At 41.1% G+C, this 23,361-nt stretch overlaps 1 protein-coding gene across 2 annotated transcripts in view; it reads right to left on the bottom strand.

The window, feature by feature from the left end:
- LOC140484624 (NFU1 iron-sulfur cluster scaffold homolog, mitochondrial-like) overlaps positions 1 to 23,361 on the bottom strand; it is a 42,560-nt gene that overhangs the window by 10,322 nt on the left and 8,877 nt on the right. For both annotated transcript variants that reach the window (XM_072583152.1, XM_072583151.1), the window contains exons 2-3: positions 22,812 to 22,921; positions 3,357 to 3,492 (exon numbers count right to left, since the gene is read on the bottom strand). In XM_072583152.1, the coding sequence (XP_072439253.1) occupies positions 3,357 to 3,492; positions 22,812 to 22,848 (173 nt within the window). In that variant the 5' untranslated portion in view covers positions 22,849 to 22,921. The remainder of the gene's footprint in view (positions 1 to 3,356; positions 3,493 to 22,811; positions 22,922 to 23,361) is intronic.

Raw genomic sequence — 23,361 nt, 5'->3', positions numbered from 1 at the left:
TACCTTTCTCTATTTTGAGCTTTAAGTAGACCAGGAACTGACAAGCTGAATAAGAGGGGTGAACTTTGAAAATAGACAAAAGTGATATAGCAGGGAAAACATAAGCTCCTCAAGAGGAACTGAAAGCTGGTGCAGACAGGTTGTGGACTTGGTAAGTAAAAGCAGGTAAGTATTTCTAGTGTCTCGTCTTACAAGCAAACACCACGGTCTTTGGATTAACAGTGTTTAAAGACTTAAGGAATAAGAGAAGGTTCCAGGTAGATATTTAATATTTCTTAAACTACAGGAAGAAAACAGAAAGAGAAGTATGAGAGTAGTAGTGATGGAGGATTCTACTTTAAGGAGGTTTCTGTGGCTGCAAACCAGAGTGGTATGTTGTCTCAATAATGCCAGGGGAAAGTGAAAACTGCAGATGCTGGAGATCAGAGCTGAAAATGTGTTGCTGGAAAAGTGCAGCAGGTCAGGCAGCATCCAAGGAACAGGAGAATCGACATTGATTCTCCTGCTCCTTGGATGCTGCCTGACCTGCTGCTCTTTTCCAGCAACACATTTTCAGCTCCATAATGCCAGGTTCAAGGATGTGACTGAATGGCTGCAGGACATTCTGAAGGGAGACAGACAGACAGAGAAGCACAAAGCAAATGTAGAGGCTAAGGAAACCAGTGCGAGCAGCAAATAGGGCCACAGTACAAAAACTGTGAACATGTCAATAAAGGAAAGTCTCAAGACACAGTAACTGAATGCAGGGCACATTTGCAAAAGGTAGACAAAATTAACAGTCCAAGTAGTTGCAAATGGGTACAATACAATTGCAATCATAGGATTGATATCGGAGGGATATCCAGGACTGGAAACTGAACATTTGAGAATAGTCAATCTTTAGGAAAGACAGTAAGAAGAAAAAGGAGGTGGAATGGCAGTATTAGTGGCAGGTGAAATCATAGTGAGAAAAACATTGTTTCCTTAGCCAGGGGTACCTGAATATTCTGGCAGAAACATGAACAGATATTGGGTACTCCATACAGAATATAAAAGAGCACTTCATATACCATAGCCCTTTACATTCCAACCCATAGACTCATAACCTATTTGTAAGTGTAAAGTTCACAATATATGGCATATGTGGATCAGTGGAAGCATTGATAGTCAGAATGTCATGGGATAAGTCCCACTCCAGAGACTTGAGCCCATAATGTAGCTTGCCATTCCAGTGCTATATTGCAGCTTGTTGTTGGATACATCATCTTTTAGATGAGAAGGAAATTCAAGTCTCTATTACCACATAAAGCAGGACATTTTCTGATCAACCTAGATATAGTCTGAGCCAACTGTTTTCCCTCAGTTCATATGATGGAGTCCATAAGACCATAAGACATAGGAGTGGAAGTAAGGCCATTCGGCCCATCGAGTCCACTCCGCCATTCAATCATGGCTGATGCGCATTTCAGCTCCACTTGCCAGCATTCTCCCCGTAGCCCTTAATTCCTCTAGACAACAAGAACCTATCAATCTTGGCCTTGAAGACATTTAGCGTCCCGGCTTCCACTGCACTCCGTGGCAATGAATTCCACAGGCCCACCACTCTCTGGCTGAAGAAATGTCTCCGCATTTCCGTTCTGAAATGACCCCATCTAATTCTAAGGCTGTGTCCACGGGTCCTAGTCTCCTCGCCTAACAGAAACAATTTTCTAGCATCCACCTTTTCAAAGCCATGTATTATTTTGTACGTCTCTATTAGATCTCCCCTTAATCTTCTAAACTCCAACGAATACAATCCCAGTATCCTCAGCCGTTCCTCATATGCTAGACCTGTCATTCCAGGGATCATCCGTGTGAATCTCCGCTGGACACGTTCCAGTGCCAGTATGTCCTTCCTGAGGTGTGGGGACCAAAACTGGACACAGTACTCCAAATGGGGCCTAACCAGAGCTTTATAAAGTCTTAGTAGTACATCTCTGCTTTTATATTCCAACCCTCTTGAGATAAGAGACAACATTGCATTCGCTTTCTTAATCACAGACTCAACCTGCATGTTTACCTTTAGAGAATCCTCGACTAGCACTCCCAGATCCCTTTGTGCTTTGGCTTTATTAAGTTTCTCACCATTTAGAAAGTAGTCCATTCCTATATTCTTTTTGCCAAAGTGCAAGACCTCGCACTTGCTCACGTTAAATTCCATCAGCCATTTCCTGGACCACTCTCCCAACCTGTCTAGATCCTTCTGTAGCCTCCCCACTTCCTCAGTACTACCTGCCTGTCTACCTAACTTTGTATCATCGGCAAACTTCGCTAGAATGCCCCCGGTTCCCTCATCCAAATCATTAATATATAATGCGAACAGCTGTGGCCCCAGCACCGAACCCTGCGGGACACCGCTCGTCACCGGCTGCCATTCTGAAAAAGAACCTTTTATCCCAACTCTCTGCCTTCTGTTAGATAGCCAATCCTCAATCCATCCCAGCAGCTCACCTCGAACACCATGGGCCCTCACCTTGCTCAGCAGTCTCCCGTGTGGCACCTTATCAAAGGCCTTTTGAAAGTCCAGATAGACCACATCCACTGGGTTCCCCTGGTCTAACCTACTTGTTACCTCTTCAAAAAATTCCAACAGGTTTGTCAGGCATGACCTCCCTTTACTAAATCCATGTTGACTTGTTCTAATCAGACTCTGCTCTTCCAAGAATTTAGAAACCTCATCCTTAATGATGGATTCTAGAATTTTACCAACAACCGAAGTTAAGCTGATTGGCCTATAATTTTCCATCTTTTGCCTTGATCCTTTCTTGAACAAGGGGGTTACTACAGCCATCTTCCAATCGTCCGGGACCTTTCCTGACTCCAGTGACTCTTGAAAGATCTCAACCAATGCCTCTGCTATTTCCTCAGCAACCTCTCTCAGAACTCTAGGGTGTATCCCATCGGGGCCAGGAGATTTATCAATTTTAAGACTTTTTAACTTTTCTAGCACTATCTCTTTCGTAATGGCAACCATACTCAACTCAGCCCCGTGACACCCTTTAATTTTTGGGATATTACTCCTGTCTTCCACTGTGAAAACTGACGCAAAGTACTTGTTAAGTTCTCCTGCTATTTCCTTATCTCCCATCACTAGGCTCCCTGCATCAGTTTGAAGTCATTGATTACATCAGTGTTTGGCTGAGCTTGTTGTTGACTGCTGTGTTATCTCTGAATATTCTTGAAACACGCTGAATCAAATGTGAAATGCTGCGGGGTGTCACGGGCAGAAGGGGGATGTAAAAGAGTCTAGATCAATTTCTGTCTTTTTTTTTGTACCATTCCATAAGGGTCCACATCTTGCAGTCTGTCCTGGTTTAAACCTGGTTTGTTATACTTACTTGGCAAGAGGTGAGCAATGAGCTGCACTGACACTTGGAAAATCCACGCTCCCCGATGCTACGATTTGACGATCAGCAAGAAACTTTAAACTGTTGGGGTTTGGTGTGTCCTGAGTCTGTATCGCCATGAATCGTGCTATAAAGAAATTATTAAAGAATGTTTACTACAGCTGACTCTAAAATGCATTCTTTACCATACTAGTTGATCCATCCACAGATTTGTTGTATTTAAGTAAGCATTAATTGTGAAGTGTGGCTGTGCACTCACGTACATTGCATGGGGCCTCAACTACATACACTGCAATTATCTCAACCTATCCTGTAAAACTCTGCTTTTAACAATCAGCGGGAAGAGGTCGATCCTTTGTTTTTCTAGGTTGTATATAGGTCATAGGTTCAGAGTTTATCATTGAAGGAGCCTTAACAAATTAGAGGTAAAGACAACCGAATGGGAAACGTTTTCATGCAGAAGGTGAAATGAGCTGCTGGAGGCTGGTACAAAAACAACATTTAAAAGGCATCTGGATAAATATGTGAATAGGAAGGGTTTAGAGGGATGTGGGACAAATACTGGCAAATGGGACTAGATTAATTTAAGATACCTGGTCAGTATCGATGAGTTGGACCGAAGGGTCTGTTTCTGTGCTGTACATCTCTATGCCCCTATTGCATATTGCAAATGGGATAGTGTGCAGCCAGTGTGTGTAGGTGGTTGAAAGACTGACAATCAAATTAAGACCACAAGACATAGGAGTGGAAGGAAGGCCATTCGGCCCATCGAGTCCACTCCGCCATTCAATCATGGCTGATGGGCACTTCAACTCCACTTACCCGCATTCTCCCCGTAGCCCTTAATTCCCCGAGACAACAAGAATCTATCAATCTCGGCCTTGAAGACATTTAACGTCCTGGCCTCCACTGCACTCTGCGGCAATGAATTCCACAGGCCCACCACTCTCTGGCTGAAGAAATGTCTCCGTATTTCTGTTCTGAATTTACCCCCTCTAATTTTAAGGCTGTGTCCACGGGTCCTAGTCTCCTCACGTAACGAAAAGAATTTCCTAGTGTCCACCCTTTCCAAGCCACGTATTATCTTGCACATCTCTATTAAGTCTCCTCTTAATCTTCTAAACTCCAATGAATACAATCCCAGGATCCTCATCCGTTCCTCATATGTTAGACCTACCATTCCAGGGATCATCTGTGTGAATCTCCGCTGGACATGTTCCAGTGCCAGTATGTCCTTCCTGAGGTGTGGGGACTAAAACTGGACACAGTACTCCAAATGGGGCCTAACCAGAGCTTTATAAAGTCTCAGTAGCACAATGGTGCTTTTATATTCCAACTCTCTTGAGATAAGTGACAACATTGCATTCGCTTTCTTAATCACGGACTCAACCTGCATGTTGACCTTTAGAGAATCCTCGACTAGCACTTCCAGATCCCTTTGTCCTTTGGTTTTACGAATTTTCTCACCGTTTAGAAAGTAGTCTGTGCTTTTATTCTTTTTGCCAAAGTGCAAGACCTCGCATTTGTTCACGTTAAATTCCATCAGCCATTTCCTGGACCACTCTCCCAAACTGTCTAGATCCTTCTGCAGCCTCCCCACTTCCTCCGTACTACCTGCCTGTCCACCTAACTTTGTATCATCTGCAAACTTTGCTAGAATTTCCCCAGTCCCTTCATCCAGATCATTAATATACAATGCGAACAGCTGTGGCCCCAACATTGAACCCTGTGGGACACCGCTCGTCACCGAATGCCATTCTGAAAAAGAACCTTTTATCCCAACTCTCTGCCTTCTGTCAGACAGCCAATCCTCAATCCATCCCAGTAGCTCACCTCGAACACCATGGGCCCTCACCTTGCTCAGCAGCCTCCCGTGTGGCACCTTATCAAAGGCCTTTTGGAAGTCTAGATAGACCACATCCACTGGGTTTCCCTGGTCTAACCTACTTGTCACCTCTTCAAAGAATACCAACAGGTTGATCAGGCATGACCTCCCCTTACTAAATCCATGTTGACTTGTTCTAATCAGACTCTGCTCTTCTAAAAATTTAGAAACCTCATCCTTAATGATGGATTCTAGAATTTTACCAACAACCGAGGTTAGGCTAATTGGCCTATAATTTTCCATCTTTTGTCTTGATCCTTTCTTGAACAATGGGGTTACAACCGCGATCTTCCAATCATCCGGGACTTTCAGTGACTCCAGTGACTCTTGAAAGATCTCAACCAATGCCTCCGCTATTTCCTCAGCCACCTCTCTCAGAACTCTAGGATGTATCCCCTCGGGGCCAGGAGATTTATCAATTTTAAGACTTTTTAGCTTTTCTAGCCCTATCTCTTTTGTAATGACAACCATACTCAACTCAGCCCCCTGACTCCCTTTAATTGTTGGGATATTACTCATGTCTTCCACTGTGAAAACTGATGCAAAGTACTTGTTAAGTTCTCCTGCTATTTCCTTATCTCCCATCACTAGGCTCCCTGCATCAGTTTGAAGTGGCCCAATGTCTACTTTTGTCTGTCGTTTGTAAGATATTTGTAAGAAATTAAGATATATGCAGCTTTGAACCAGCTGAAAACCAACTCTGAGAACTCATTCAGGTAGACTTTCTAAAAGGGGACTTAAAATACCATGTATTTTAAAAAGGATGCTATTGCAAATTGGTGCTGATGAGCAGGAGCTGCCGCTTTCAGGAATCGGTTTAAAGGCAGAAAATAAGGATTCAAAAGCAAATGTAAAACTTACAATGTTCTATATGGATATCAGACACTCCATCTGATAAAGATAAACTGTCTTCCTAGGAAACTGACATCTGAGTTGTATCACTAATGGAAGGCAGGTGTTTGGGATTATGTTTGGAATGGACTGGTTGGACGGAAGGGTCTGATTCTGTGCTGTATGACTATGACTGCTAGAATCAATCGATCATCAAGCTGCCTAGCCAATAATTTAAAAACTGACATCTTCAAGCACAAACTGCATTCCATTTCTTCTGCAAGTACAGGTAACACTCAACTGCCCTCCTCAAAAAACTGCAGCCCTTCAGGATATCCTCAGCCAACAGGTACACCCCATAAACTTTCTGGGTTGCATGCAATCTGCCAGTATCTTGATCTCCAAGGCTCCAACCCAGCACAAGCTGGGGCTCCAAAATGATCTGATCTCAAAGGAAAGATTGGGCAGTCAAACTAGGAATAGGCAGATACTGTTTTTATGATGTTTTTGATTTGTGCCTTTTACAGTTTTAAAAGTTATTGCACTTGTGTCACCAGTTGAACTGAAGTAGCCAAAAACTAAAGACCAGAGCCCAGTTTCGATAAAAGTGAGTATTCCTGGAATGTGTAAATATTTAGCAGAAGCAGCATGTTTTCAACAAAACACAGCAAGATCATAACTTCATGCCTTGGAGGAACCTAATGACTACAGGTTGTCACCTATAATTCCTATAAAAACATATCCACTATTGCCACGGAATTGCATTAAGTGAAATATTTCTCTTAAGACAGAGGCTGCAAAGTTTAAGGACATGAAGACTTAGTGACCTGTTTTGGAAAACCCAGCTGTCTTATTCAACTCTCTACTACATCAATTCTGCCAGGAATAAACTTGTAGAAATGTTTTCAGGCCTGCCCATCACTTCAGAACATCAAACATTACAGACAACTGCTAGTATTTTGGGTAAATAACACCACAGAAATACAATTCAGAATTCACTCTGAGTAACAACACTTGGCACTTCTTGCTTAAATAGCTGTGATGTAACTCATTCAGTTAGTGTGTCCATAATACATTCATTAATTGAGGCACAAAAGGTTACCAGAAGTACCAGATCTCTGTAAAACTCTTTGCTTCAAAGTGAAGTGTGATACTGAGTTTAGCAGAGTAACTGATTGATGAAATGTTGACCCTATTATATGGCTAAATGTGACGGGCAATTCGCAATAGCCTGACTGACAGCAAATTAGTGATCAATCTGTTTTAGAAGGTATTGATAGGGAATGATGTTGGCCAGGACACCGGGAGAACTGCCTATGCTTCTTTAAATCCTGCTATAGTATCTTTCACTTCTACACAAACAGACCTGGCTTCCATTAAGACTGCACTGTTGAAACACAGCATTGCCTCAATGAGAGCAAGGTGCTATGTAAATGAAAGCTATTGTTGTTAACATTGAAGATTCCATGATCAATACCAATTTCAAATATATTATGAGAATTGCCTGTTCTCGTTGCTGTCTTTGTGATGTTATTGCTGCAAAACAAAGGTCAGGTTTGTCTATTAAATAAAGGTTGTTGCAACTTAAAACTAGTTAGTTGATATGCAACTAATAAGACTACAGAAATGAAAATATAATCTCCTGTAGGTCACCAACAGAAAACTAACATTATAGTCCTGTTTTAGCCAGTGAGCAATTTTCAAGGTCATTTCATCATTTTGTTTTTGCTTTACTTTTGAAAAGGTTGGTGGATCATTTTGGAGACTCCAGATAGCTTTAAAGAAAGTTATAATCATCTGTTACATATTTTGCCTCTCCTAGTTTAGCTGTGATCAGTAGGTGAACTTCATCTGCCATTTGATGAATTGACAGAGAATTTGGGAGAACCAGGCAGCCCTGTCATTATCTGCACAGATTCCACTTGAGCTTCTCCCTAGTGTTTGCTCTTGTTAACAATAGCTAAACAATCATTCCAAGTATTGGTTATGTTAAATATCAATTGATGGAGTCAAGGTCAACATCAAGTCACAGTAGTATCTGTGCTGGTGAAATCTACTTACTAGTTACTAGAGTATTTTCTTAGAACTTGATTTTTTGCAGAGCCTGATGTCCCACTGAGAGCAGTTAAAAGTATTTATAGCAGTAATCAACTTATACATGGAAAGATCATATTTGGATAACTGCACAAAAGATTGTATATGGCTTGCTTTTCATGTCAGCAATATAGAGATGTGACTTCACTTTTTGAGTTTCTCTGTACATTAACAGATAACTTGCGCTCTCTCATGAAACTACCCACTAAAAAGCCATTAAAATAAATAAAATCACTTGAGATTTCCTTAAAATATATCAATATTCAATTAAAAATAGCACAAATCGAAATGATGGCATTACATGTATTGGTGAGAAGACAATGAGCTTTCTCTACCACCTAGTGGCTGTTACTCCAGCCACAGGTTATGATTCAAAAGCATGAACCTGCAATTAAAAATTATCACAATGTATCTTAAATATAAAATATAAGGAATTAAAGAGAAAATGTACATTTGACATTTTTCAATGTCACATTGTAGAAACACATTCTTGTACACCAAGTCATTAGTATCTACAATAATTTAGTTACACTGTAACTTTAACCATGGCATCTCGATAAACATTTAAGTACATGAGTATGAGATTGGTAAAAGAATTAAGTTGTATTTAAGCTCTGCAGCGTCTCTGATGCAAATTGACACCCTTTTGCTGAACAGAGATTTACTCCATCAACGAGCACTGCTATGATGTATGATAAGTTGCTTTAGGAGAGACAAGTTCCTTAATACATTGACAGAAATATCACACACGGCTGAAAAAGTAATAAGACGAATGCATGTCGATGATTAGCCAGGATATCATCTCGTACAGACACAGGACTGCTGCGCTACAGCAGAACAACAAAATCAGTCAAAATCAATTAAATCTAACACACTTGACTGTTATACTGAGGCTTCCATTGAATCTTAACCAAGGGCATCATTCATGCTTTCAAAGGGTAAATGCTAACTAATGAATATGCAAATGAAAAATAATGTTCTTTTAAATATCTGCTGGCATTTTGCTGCCATTTGGACCAATATGGTAACATGCACATGACAGCTCAATAGCAAAGGCTGCGTACTCACTAACATGGATGTCAGCTACCGTGACACGCTGTCAATAAACCTCATCAGTATTTTAACTCTCTTTGAAAGTTTTCATTAAGGCTTGATGTTTATACAAAGATAAATGAGGTTTTCAACAGAAGTTGCCCATTTACAGCCAACAGGATGGGGAGTCTACATAATCTACACTTCATAACAGTAATCCTCATTTTGGTGAATATTAAAGCATCCATAATGGCCAAGATAGGAAAGCAAAAGTAGCTGGAACATCAGTGGTAACTGATCATGCAGTTGTAAAAACTGCTACATCACTGGATCAATCAATTTTTGCACTTTGTGTTACATTGAAAATAAGCTACATAGGGGAATGACACTTCAGTTGGACACTTGTTAATTCAAGGAAATGTAACACATGACTTTTGGCTATAAAGTTGCAGTTCCTCAGCATATAAAAAAAACTATGCTAACACGTACAATGGATTCATTTACTTGAGCATTTGTCCAGTACATATACATGTATCTTATTTAAATAAATGATAATTTCCCCAGTGAATGAAACAAAAGTTATTTCCCAAGAACATGAAATATCATTGCCAGAATATCTGCTGCCTTTTACTTGGCTATTTCATTAGTTGTCTTCCCTCAACAACAGAAGAACTATACATTGTTTCAGCCTTTGTCACATCGCAGATTTGGCAGTAATAGGATTCAAATGTCTTGTTGACACATCCAAGATTCATTTTTGTTTCAGAAATTGAGAACAATCTTAAAGAGATTGTTGCTTCACTCTGAATGATTGGAGTGTCTGAATATTTAATTTTAATTACTGAAATTTACCAAGTTTTTTTTTTACTTCTATTACTGTATTTCTTAAGGCAACAGTTCCACAATAGTTGGCAGTTTAGGAGTACTGATCCAAGCAAACCTTTTTTTATATGTGTCCCTGAAATACAGGGTATTCAAAGGCATCAAAATCTTAAGACCAGGTTTACCCTCTCTTAACATCTATTATCATTAACTAAGTATTTGCAAACGGCCATCAGGAACCAGTTTCCTGATCCTATCCTCAGTTGCTGGCCTGGGTGTCAGTCCCACAGTAGTAACTCTCATGATAACCTTGGATGGTATATTGACCTGAAAGTCTGAACACAACAACAATGGAGTGTGTGCAAAATATCTATGAAAGGGGAACATCTCAGATGCAATTTTTAAAGCATTAGGAATGCAATCTATGTCTTCTTGCCATATTTAAATGGTTTTGGTTAAAATCTGCTGATGACTTGATTAAAAAAAAGTATTATCCAGTAACAGTGTCTATGGCTTTTGGTTCAAGTATTTCGGAATGGATTTACACTCTAAATTCTATGGCACAGCAAACTGATTTGTTCTGTGCTCACGAGTGTGATGCTGGTAAAGCACAGCAGGTCAGGCAGCATCCGAGGAGCAGGAGAATCGACGTTTCAGGCATAAGCCCTTCATCATTCCTCACTTTCTCCTTGTCCCATGCTCATGTCAAGCTTCCAGTTTAATCCAGCAGCAACATCTGACATAAAACAAAACTCTGTCAAGGTGGTAGGCTCAAACCTTTCCAGGTTGCTTCTTTTATGTTGCAAAATCAATGTGGTGTCAAACATAGTTTACAAAATATCACAGGATATACACTGAACCATACTGATAGTTGCAAATATTTCAATTAATAGGCTTTCCCCAAAGGTGGTTGGATCATTTGGATCACTCGGTCTGTCAGCTGCTCATTAGGATAAGGAATGAGCCTTTTTGAAGTGTAGGGTTTGGGTCAGTGGGGCCAGGGTCGAGGAGGATGAGTAATCCAGGGAATAACACTTGGAAGGTACATTGAGAAAGGAAAACTAAGCTGAGCAGCAAACTTTTGAAGTAAGTAACAAGATCTGGAGGAGAACTGCCAATGGATCCTTGCAGGAAAATCTCCTCATGGGCAAAATTCTACACACTTTAACTTATGATTAGATTAGATTACTCACTGTGTGGAAACAGGCCCTTCGGCCCAACAAGTCTACACCGACCCACCGAAGCGCAACCCACCCAGACCTATTCCCCTCCATTTACCCCTTCACCTAACACTACGGGCAATTTAGCATGGCCAATTCACCTAATCCACACATTTTTGGATTGTGGGAGGAAACCCACGCAGACACAGGGAGAATGTGCAAACTTCACACAGAGAATCAGCTGAGGCGGAAGTTGAACCCGGGTCTCTGGCACTGTGAGGTAGCAGTGCTAACCACTGTGCCGCCCACAAATTATGGTAATTGTTTAATGGTACAACATTGCACTGCTACATCCTTTGTACTCCTGCCCTTGGATTTTGTAATGAAAGCCTTTCTACTCTTATATATAGCGGAACCTCAATTATCCAGCATTCGATTATCCAAATTTCAGATTATCCAGCAAGATCCCTAGGTCTCAATGCTCGCCTAAACTATGTTTTCTGGCATTCGACTAACCAAACGAAATACTCCCCACCGCACCTCTTGGTAATCAAGGTTCCTCTGTATTTTGCTATTTACCCTGTTCCATTTTGTTAACTCATTCCTGTTCTGCCCTTTGTCCAGGCTATGCTTGGTCATCTTATTATTTCTCACTCTCAACTCACCTCCACTGCAAAACTCTGCAATGGAGATAATCCCCTTCCTGTGACCGGTGACTGATCTTTTAGTGTCATACTGCAGCATGGTTATAACGTAACAGTTGGCAAATACATCATGTGTGCAGAAGTGGGTACTGCAGATGCTGGAGATTAGAGTCAAGATTAGAGTGGTGCTGGAAAAGCACAGCAGGTCAGGCAGCGTCCGAGGAGCAGGAGAATCGACGTTTTGGGCAAAAGCCCACTCCTGCATCGATTTTCCTGCTCCTCGGACGCTGCCTGACCTGCTGTGCTTTTCCAGCACCATTCTAATCTTGAAATACACGTGTGTTCGTAGCATTGTGAAAATGACATGCTTGTAAAAACAACAAAGTTCAGCACTGGTGAAATCAGAGAACGAAAGTAGCATCAAAGCAGCACAGCCGAGGGATGAAGTGATTATGGGAGCCAGGGGTCTCCCAGAGGGAAAGATAGTGGCCCAGCAGTGATAGCAAATGGCTACTGATGGGCGGGAGGGGAAAGTGGTACAGGGAAAGACAGCAGTCTCCAAAGGTCAAAAATACATATGGGTATCTCCTACTTCCACAGGAGTAAAATTCAGCCAGAAAGCTAAACTAGATGCAGTATGACCAGGAGGAGTGGCCGCTGTATAAGCCAAAAGAAACATTATTTCAAAATATCAAAGAGCGAAGCTGAAAGAAAAATGAATATTGCAACTACAGCACATCTAGAAGAATGGGCATGGAAATGCAACTGGCAAGGGTTACATTCCTACCTGTGGCAGGCAGACATAATAGTATGCATAATTGTAAATATGGAAATTTGATGAGTTAGGTACTGCTCAGGGACAATACAGCCATGAGAAAGTGTGGCAGCAGAAACTGAATATGGATGTAAGACTTTATACGTAAACACACAAATGCTCATGTATACATGCGTATGCCTCCTCCAGCATCATTCATAGGCCAAAGGTGCAGTGAAGTGTAACTGAACAGGAAATACATGGGATCCTTATAGGGCGCTCCCTCCATCCCTCATAATCAGGACAAATTGGAATGGGTATTTATGCTTCGTCTGTGAAATTATTGAGATAAGATATTTCACCCAACAACCAAACCCTCAATTCAGCCAGGGAATTCTGGTTACTCTTGACAAAATCCTTTGTGAGTGAAATATCAATTTGTAAATTTTGCCATTCCTTATGCAATAATAGGGACAACACCTCAACATAGACAGTAAAAGCAGGCAATTCATCAAAGTAACACTCAGCAGTTGAGAAAATAATACGTTTTTCTACAAAAGTTGAATTTTAAAAAAGTATTGAGCTTTAGTTGTTGGGATATTTTCTATCACTTGGGCCAACTGGTGTTTGCACTGAGCATTGAGGGGGAATATTTATAATGCATTTTGATGTGGAGCTCAGATGTTGTGGCCAAGTGAATCAGTCAGCTCTGAACCATGTCGAATGACCATCTGGTAAAGTATGAGTCACAGGAGACTCAGTATTCGCAAGATTACAGATCTATCACAAAGAGTTATGTAGAGAAACAATTTGTAATTTTGCAATTAACGGAGGAGAAAAAGGACTCCAAGGAAGACTCAAAGGTTACCCATAAAAATAGTACAAAAAGCAGGATATGCTCAAATTGCTAAACTATCATGGAAGATTAAATTATACATATAAACATTGCAAATAAAATTAAAGCATCATTAATACCTGAAATCCTTGAGGATGACTAAGTAAAAATCAAATTACTGTATGTTCAGAAACCCAATCATAAGTTTCAGGGTACACATTTTCTGTCAAAGGATGCTAACACATTCATATGATCTTATTTTCACACATCCGCTTCCTTATAGATAGGAGCGAAATCTTCTCAAATTTCAGGAACTCAATGCTATATCTTAAGATGCAAAATCTAAATTCAATGATACAAAGCACTTAATTACAGGCTTATGGGAAATGCAAATTGTTAAGCACAGTCAAACAATATTGTGGGTTTTGTGGAACCTAAAACAAAGTTGCATAGAAATTCCATTTTATTCACGCCTACAAAGAACGTACTTTAACAGATTCAAGTTGTTTATGTGACATGTTATAAATCAAGTCATCTATTAATTGCCCCAATTCTTGAAAACTACTGTTTCAAATTACTGCATGATCAGCAGAATGGAAAACCCACAGGCAGGTGATTTTTTGCTGCCATCTAGTGTTAGCTGTTGGTATTTTCAACCATAAAACAACTTTGAAATGAAGGGAAAGAAAGTTAAATTTAGTTAAATGCAAGATCGTTACCCACAGCACGTAAAAGCTCAGCATGCTGCTTAACACTAACCTATATTTATGAAAACTCTTTAAAAATATAGTGCTATTTCTGTAACGAGTTATGTCCACTGGCTTCTATTCACTAGCAGGAGCAAGAACATCCTGATAAATAATGAGATCACTTACACTAGCAATGCCAATGCAAATTTAGTACATTCTTTTGTTTGTTTGTTGCATTAAGACAGCATTGAAATGCTTATGACAATATAATTAGTTTTAAAGTAGTTATGAAAAAGTACAAAGTAAAATTAAATGGGAAAATATCCATTTGGAAGAGAAGCAATTCTAGTGATTTGAGAAAAGGTCTAGCGCAGGTGCATGGGAGTAGGAAAAATATAATAATGGCTCAATTTTTTTTTAAGATTAATGAAGAATGAAAAATTACTCCAAAAAGGAAAAAATGAAGGCCAAATTATAAATAACACATTGGCTAGATTTTGCACTACTCATGAAACTGTCAGCAACTTCTGGAGTCCGCACATGGAAGTTAAACATGGACACTGCTGTCAGTTTTCAATACTTCTCCAGGGAGTGCACTGTTGAGGTTCCCCCAAAATGTAATCAATTAGAACTCACTGAACTGATGGGAAGAATGTTCTTGCATTATTAATCTTACTCTAAAAACATTTGAGAAAGTTACATTTTCTCAAATGGAGTAGAATTAAGATTTTAACAACATAAAAAGTTCATAATTACTGCTAAATGATGCACATGGCCCTGAAAGAGTAGATTAGATTCCGTACAGAGTGGAAACAGGCCCTTCGGCCCAACAAGTCCACACCGACCCTCTGAAGAGCAACCCATCCAAACCCATTCCCCTACATTCACCCCTGACTAATGCAACTAACACTACGGGTAATTTAGCATCGCCAATTCACCTATTTGGTGAATGCTAATTTTTTTTATGAAGAGAAACTCTACATACAAAGATTGTTTATATTCAGTTTTTACTTTAATCCTATATGCAAATGAAAATCATTTATTTTTCTATGTGTAAAATTTAAAATTAAAAGTGAGGACACTCAGTGGGTTTTGACTTTTTGTTTGGCTGTCTTTGGGGGTACTCTGATTTGCTTGGTAACTTTGTCCCTTGATGGTATATCCAATGCTGAATGCCTGGAGGTCCCACGATTTAATTCTAGATTTGAGAAAGAGGACCTAAACAACCTGGAGACTATTAGATCTTTGTGAGTTGCTTTCTTTAAGGCCTTGTTTTTGCCAAGGATCAAACGAATTCAGTCCATAAACTGCACACATATCTGAAAATAATGTCCACAGGATAATCTGTCATTTTCAGTTTATTGGTTTCATTTTTTCTTGGATTAATCAGTTGAGTTTCTACCATTTCTGATATAATAATGTGCAGTCTTTAGGTACATTTTTTGGAGTTGTTGTACACAGAGTACAATTCATACACTAAAGACTTTATGTTGCAAATTTTGTCTGCCTACCAACAGGCTGGCGCAATTAATGTAAACAATGGCAGCCTTGAATGCATGCGATTTCCTAATGTTGTCAAGAAACAATACATGGAGGACAAAGTTAGGATTGCAGATGCTGGAGATCAGAGTTGACAGTGTGATGCTGGAAAAGCACAGCAGGTCAGGCAGCATCTGAGGAGCAGGAGAGTCGATGCTATGGGCAAAAGCCCTTCATCAGGAATGAGGCTTGTGGGCTGGGGCGGGGAAGTAGCTGGGAATATGATAGGTAGATGAAGGTGGGATAGAAAGGTGGTAGGTCAGGGAGGAGGGTGGAGTGGATAGATGGGAAAGATGATGGACAGGTCAAGAGGGCAATGTCAAGTTGGAGGCTTGGGACTGGGATAAGGTGAGGGGAGGGGAAGTGGGGAAACTGGGAAAATGCACATTGATAGCGTGGTTGCAGGGTCCCAAGGTGGAAGATGAGGCGTTCTTCCTCCAGGCATCAGGTGGTTAGGCTTTGGCGATGGAGGAGACCCAGGACCTGCATGTCCTTGGTGGAGTGGGAGGGGGAGTTAAAGTGTTCAGCCAAGGGGCGGTGGGGTTGGTTGGTGCAGGTGTCCCAGAGATATTCTCTGAAATGATCCGCAAGTTCGCGCCCTGATGAGACCACAGCTATCCTGGCTTTGGGGTGGGGTTCAAGGGGGGAGGTGCGGGAAGTGGAGGAGCTGCGCTAGAGGACATTGCTGACCATATGGGAGGGAAATTGTGGTCTTTGAAGGAAGAGGCCACCTGGGATGTTCTGTGTGGAATTGGTCCTCCTGGGAGCAGATGTGAAGGAGGCAGAGAAATTGGGAATAAGTGATCGTGTTTTTAAAGGAGGCGGGGTGGGAGGAGGTGTAGTCCAGGTAGCTGTGGGAGTCGGTGGGTTTGTGGTAGATACCCATGGTTAGTCAGTCGCTGGAGATGGAGAGGTCCAGGAAGAAGATGGAGGTGTCTGAGATAGTCTGGGTGAATTTGAGGTCGGTGCGGAATGTGTTGGCAAAGTCGATGAACTGTTCAACCTCCTCGTGGGAGCATGAGGTAGCGCCGATACAGTCATCAATGTAGCGGAGGAAAAGGTGGGGAATGGTGCTGGTGTAACTACGGAAGATGGACTATTCCACGTACCCAACAAGCAGGCATAGCTGGCGCCCGTGCAGGTGCCCATGGCTACTCCTTTGGTTTGGAGGAAGTGGGAGGATCAGAAGGAGAAGTCAATTTCCACCATGTAGAAACAGACCCCACCAATAGGGATATATTCCCCTCCCCACCCCATCTGCATTTTGGAGAGACCAGTCCCTCCGCGATTCCCTTGTCAGATCCACGCCCTCCACCAGCCCACTCCCGGCAAGAAGTGCAAAACCTGCGCCCACACCTCCCTCATCACCTCCGTTCAAGACCTCAAAGGAACCTTCCACACCCGACAGAAATTTACCTGTACTTCCACACGTCATTTACTGTGTCCGTTGCACCCGATGTGGTCTCCTCTACTTCGGGGAGACAGGACACCAACTTGCGGATCATTTCAGAGAACATCTCTGGGACACCCGCACCAACCAACCCCACCGCCCTGTCGCTGAACACTTTAACTCCCACTCGCACTCCACCAAGGACATGCAGGTCCTGGGCCTCCTCCATCGCCAAACCCTAACCACCCAATGCCTGGAGGAAGAACACCTTATCTTCCACCTTGGGACCCTGCAACCACACGGGATTCATGTGGATTTCACCAGCTCCCCCACATCCTGACCCAAACTGCCAACTTGGTGCCACTCTCTTGACCTGTCCTACTTGTCTGTCTTCCTTTCCACCTACCCGCTCTATCCTCCTCTCTGACCTATCACCTTCCCCCCATCTTCATCTACCTATCACAATTCCAGTTACCTTCCTCCAGTCCCACCTCCCCCTCCCCCTCCCATTTATCTCTCAGCGCCCCTGGCCCACAAGCCTCATTCCTGACGAAGGGCTTTTGCCCAAAATGTCGATTCTTCTGCTCCTCAGAAGCTGCCTGACCTTCTGTGCTTTTCTCGACAAGGACAATATATGCACACTTATGTAAACCTGGAGCTTTGATCTTTCTCAATTCCTGACACTAAAGTACCAACTTCATCTTCTTGAAGTGTGACTTGTGACAATACTATTTTGTCCTGGTTTTTGTTTGAAGAGAGGGTTTAAGTCAGACGTGGCATAGTGTCTATTTGTATCCAATAAAGTAAACAGCTTACGAAGCCTTAAGGTATTTTTAAAAGTTGAAACAAAAGAAGCAGCTTGAATGGGTGGGGTCAAGCTCACACAGAACCAAGATTTGTAATTTTTTTTCAATTTTCAGTGGCAGTTGCTGCTGGGTTTTGAAGCTAAATGGAAGCTGCAGTATATCTCTCCCCATTCTGCTCTCTCTGAGTTTTCTCCTGATGTTTTTCCTCTAGGATTGGAGAACTGCCTGTGAGATAATATTTATTTTTGAACTCGCTTCTTGTGTTTATGGGATGTTACTATACTAAAACAGTTATTATGTAGTAGCAAAATAATCTATTATCCTTTTAAGTTTTTCAAAATAGTTAAGTTACTCCAATTCATTCTTTCTTTTGTTATATTTTAGCTATAGTGTATGAATAAAGCGTGTTTTGCTTCAAATCTGCTGCTTTGACCAATCGAATTGCATTTGGAACACACATCTTACACATCTTTAAAATAAGAAATAGTTAGGGTCTAGACTATGTTCTTAATATATTTTGAGGGGATTTGGTTTGGTCCGTGAAAGACTTAATTATGTTTATGATCAGTTCAGCAGAATTTGAAATTCTATTGTTAAAGAGGCTCAGCTGTATGAACACACACTGAAAATGGACGATACAGACAGAAAGCAGAAACTTGGAAGAAATTGATCATTCTTACGGTAGCAGGCTGTGCAAATTACATGTCTGCTCACAATTTATGTAAATTACTTTGATTGGGACTTGATTGTAATATTTCCAAATTTGCTGCTGACACAAAACTGAGTGGAACTGCAAGCTCAAAAGGCTAAACGAATGAGTCCTGGTTCCCATTTGGCTGCCACTACCTCACTGGTTACATCAACTGCCTCAAACCATCCCTTCTATGCTGCACCACCCCCTCAGTGTTACAATGACATTCTGTCCATCAGGGAAACACTATTCTTCACCTTTGCAAGCTAATATGGAACCTGTCACAGGACATAGTGCACTGTCGATCTTCAGTCAGCTTTCAATTTAGGAGAATGACAGTCAAGCCCAAATACCACTAATTTTAACTCAAATGGCAACTTCAGTGAGCGCTACCATTTATCCCCTTTGCTGTCAGGGAATTCAACTCACAGTAATGCAGAGAAAGCCACTCTGCCTCAGGAATGCTGGTGATTAGATTGCACAGCAAATGTTATTTACGCCAGGTATCACAATAAACCTTTTTATTCTGGTTCTCAGGTAACACAAGGTTGCAATCTCTACATCCTGTCCCAAGCAAACTGCAAGTTTCTTCCTTGATATTCTTAGAACCTGAGATCAATATTGCACAGAAGTCCCATCAGCTCATGCCAGCTCTTTGGAAGAAGTTTCCAATTAGTTCCACACTCCCGCTACCAGGCTCCCTTCTCAACAGCTGTGCAAAGTCTTAATTTCAAATACTTGTCCAAATTCCTTTAGAAATATGTTCCTGCTGAACATATTGCAGATCACGACTTGCTATGCAAACATACTGTTCCACATGGCGTGGAATTCCTGCTGGTTGCTGTAACCAATATTCTCCAAACACCTCCGCCCAACACCAGGATAAAGGGATCAGGGTCTGCTGTCAGGAGCAGGAAGATTGAGGCCTTATCGGACAAAGATTATTTGGGCACATTCCTGATTATAGAGCCACTTCAGACAGGCACCTGGATCCGGGCTAAGTATGAAGGCACATCATTTCTGAATCCAACCAAGCCTTACCTTGCGGAATAGCCTGGGAAACATGGACAGGAATAATAACAGCTGCTGGAAAATGACCAATGATCATAGTTAAGGCCACAGCTTGGTTTGGGTTGGCTGCCTTCCCACCCATCTTCCAGCTGCAGTTCAAAGTGGAAAGGGGCAGGGTTTGAAAGTGGGTTTGGGCTGAGCAGCAGATTATTCTGACTTTAATCCCTGATCCAATTCAAAGTTGTCCACTCCTTTCAGTTGAATTATTTACAAAACAAGTGTTAGGCAGGACAGGCAGTGAGCTAGAATATGGTTACAACAGTGGACTACAGCACAAATGATGGACAGTTGGAACACTTACCCCTATTTGCTGGTAGTGTCAGCAAGCCAACTAACTCGGATGACAATTTCCATCCTCTGCTGGCAATAACTCTCTGTCTCAGTTCAGAATCGAGTGACCAAACAGAATAAAGTCCTTAATTTGGTATCAATATTGAATGAAGGTAGAAAGATGGTTAATGTGAGAAACGAATATCATCATGGCATAGGGGGGTTGTCATCCATGCCACAGGGTCAAGTCATGTTTCCAGACAGGGTAAAAAGACTTCAGTCTATATCAAACCAACTGCACTATGAAAATTTCAAACTTTCACTGAGAAAAAGAAACCCCACAAACTAGAATGGACACACAAATGGTGATTAGCATATATGTGATAGTTTTACATGTCTGCAAAGATACTTTACAGATTTGCACTGCAGATTTATTGCTGTGTCACTCAATATTTAGGTATCACTATTTAAAAAAATATTGTATGTATAGCAAACTGAAGTGTTATTTTATAAATTGATCTTAAGTCATAATATGTTCGCAAGAACAAGGTCAGTAACTTGCTGCACTCCTCAAAGCACTCAAGATTTGCAAGTACAGATTCAAACATAGAAACCTCATTGTTCAATGCCCTTTCTCTTGTGCATTTACTGTCTATATGGCAATAACTCTAGAAAACTCTTTAGCACAACACTTCAGTAGAGGATTGAACAATGCAATGGAACAAACTGTGGCCCCTTTCTCAGGGACCTAGGTTTAGATCCAAGCCAGGCTAATGAACTATGTTATGACACAAATAAAATGTATTTGTGGCACACCAAAGGAAGGCAAGTCTGGGAAAAGGCAATATCTCATACCATCACCATATGGAACAGGAGCAGGAGTAGGCCATTCAGCCCCTCGAGCCTGCTCCACCATTCAATAGGATCATAGCTGATCCAATATGTTCCTGAACATCTACTGTCCTGCCCTTTCCCCGTAACTCTGGATTCCCCAACTGATCAAGAATCTATTTGAACCTTAAATATACACAAGGACTCTGGCCCCACAGTTCTCTGTGGCAAGGAGTTCAAAAGATTCACAACCTTCAGAGAAGAAATTCCTCCTTATCTCAGTCTTTAGGTGGCACCCCTTTATTCTGAGACCATGGTCCTGGACTCTCCCATGAAGGGAAATACCCTCCCAGCATTTCCCTGTCATGCTTCTGAAGCATATTATATATTTCAATAAGATCACCTCTCATTCTACTAAATTCCAGTGATTCGAGTCACAATCTGTTTAAGCCTTTCTCACCAGCAACTTGTACAGCTGCAGTCAGATTTCCCTATTCTTATACTCCAGCCCCCCTTGAAATAAGGACTAATAGATTTCTCTTAGCCTTTCTGATTGCCACCTGCACATGTATCTTCAAGTCCCTTAGTATTGCAGCTTTTCTCCATTTAAAGAATTTTTTTTCCATCTTCGAAAATGAACAACTTCACATTCTCCCCACTTCACTCTGTTACAGGTGAAGATCATTTTTTTCCACCTTGGAGCTGTAATCATTGACAGCTGAATTCAAGAAAACAAATCTATCCTCAAAATTCTGAGGTGATTAATTTTAGTTGGAAGAACATGGAAAAACAATATAAAGGGTACAGCTCTGAAGTATTTTTAGGAGTAGAGGATCCTATGTGCATATTAAAGACAACTTGACAGGTTGAGAATGTGGTTAATAGAGCACACAGTATCCCGGGCTTTATTAATAGAGGCACACAGAGTACAAGCGCAAGGAGTTGATGCTGAATTTGCATAAGACATTAGGTCAGCTTCAGTTGGAATACAGTATCCCATTCTGGGTACTGCGCCTTGGGAAGGATGAGAACGTTTTGGATGAATGTACAGAAAAATTTCACAAGAATGGTTTCAAGATGAGAAACTTCAGTTCGGAACCTAGACTGGAGAAGTCAGAAACATTTTTGTTTGAGAAGAAAAGGTTGAGAGGATGTTTCATAAACATCACTCAGAAGAAGCAAGAAAAATTCCAAACTCTCAGCATTCCCAGATTTCTTTTTTATATGGGCATCATCTTTTTAAAGTGTAGAATAGATTTTACTTATATAACATAAAAGTTTCTGGTCATAAGTTTTAAAATTATCCCATATTGTTAACAGTTTCACAAGGTTCTGCATTATATTTCAAACAATCTGTTAACACGAGAAAAGAGTGTTCAATATTATTTGTAGAAAGATTGTAAAAATACGAAACGTAACAAATGTTTGCATTTAATAAAATTTGCAAATCTCCTGAATTTAAGATTGAGGTTGTGAAAATCTAAAAGGTTCAAAATATGTCCTCTGAAATCATTTAAGAAATGCAAAAACATTGCTGTTTGATTACTGTGGCTCAGATGATAGCACTCTCCTCTCTGAGTCACAAAGTGTCAATCTCAAGTCCCACTCCAGAACATAAGCACAAAAATCAGGCTGAGATTCCAGTCCCGTGTTGAGTGAGTGCTGGTGCCAGAAGATCCTGCTTTTAGATAGTATATTCAACCAAGATCCCATCTATCTTCACAAGTTGACATAAAAGATTCCATGACACTATTCTAAACATGAGCAGAGGAGTTATTACTTGTAGTTTAGCCAACATTTATCATCCAGCAACACAGAAACAGATTTCCCAGTCATCATGCCATTGCTATTTGTGGGAGCTTGCTGTGCATACAATGGTGACTACATTTCAAAAATACTGGCTGCAAAGTATTTGGCACATCCTGTGCTTGTGGCGGGTAGTTTATAAACGTAATGTGCTGGATTTGGGCATCCGTCATTGATAAGCAGACAGCCAACAGAGTCACACTCTGATGCCTCACGATTAATGAGTGCACATTATTTCAGCACAGATCAACGAACACTTTGCAGCAATTCCTGCTCTCAATGAATGGTATACATACCCGTGGCAAACCATGGACCAGATGGAATTACAAACATTGTTTTTTCTACACATCTTGAAGTTGAACACAAGGAAGGATGAATGTACCTCTGGATGGTGGTGGAGAATAGTCTAAAATTTAAAAACAAACCAGATTGTGCACGTCAGTCTGTGAACTATACATTCAACTCAGCATAACTGTTGTCTAAACACTAGGCTATGCTTCCAAGCTTTTTTTGTTTATTCATTCACAGGTTGTGGGTGTCTCTGGCCAGGCCAGCATTTATTGCCCATCCCTAATTTGCCCAGAAGGCACTTAAGAGTCAACCACATTGCTGTGGGTCTGGAGTCAGATGTAGGCCAGACCAGGTAAGGATAGCAGTTTCCTTCCGTAAAAAATACTAATTAACGAGGTGGGATTTTCTGACAATTGACGTGGATTCATGGTCATCATTAGACCCCCTAATTGCAGAATTATTTTTTGTTGAATTCAAATTCTACCATGGCAAGATTTGAACCTAGGTCCACAGAACATTATCTGGGTCTCTGGATTACCAGTCCAGCTACCATAG

Source organism: Chiloscyllium punctatum, chromosome 13, assembly GCF_047496795.1.
Source record: "Chiloscyllium punctatum isolate Juve2018m chromosome 13, sChiPun1.3, whole genome shotgun sequence".
Lineage (NCBI taxonomy): Eukaryota > Metazoa > Chordata > Chondrichthyes > Orectolobiformes > Hemiscylliidae > Chiloscyllium > Chiloscyllium punctatum.
The sequence above is the reverse complement of the archived record's forward strand: the minus strand, read 5'-3'. Positions and strand labels throughout refer to the sequence as shown.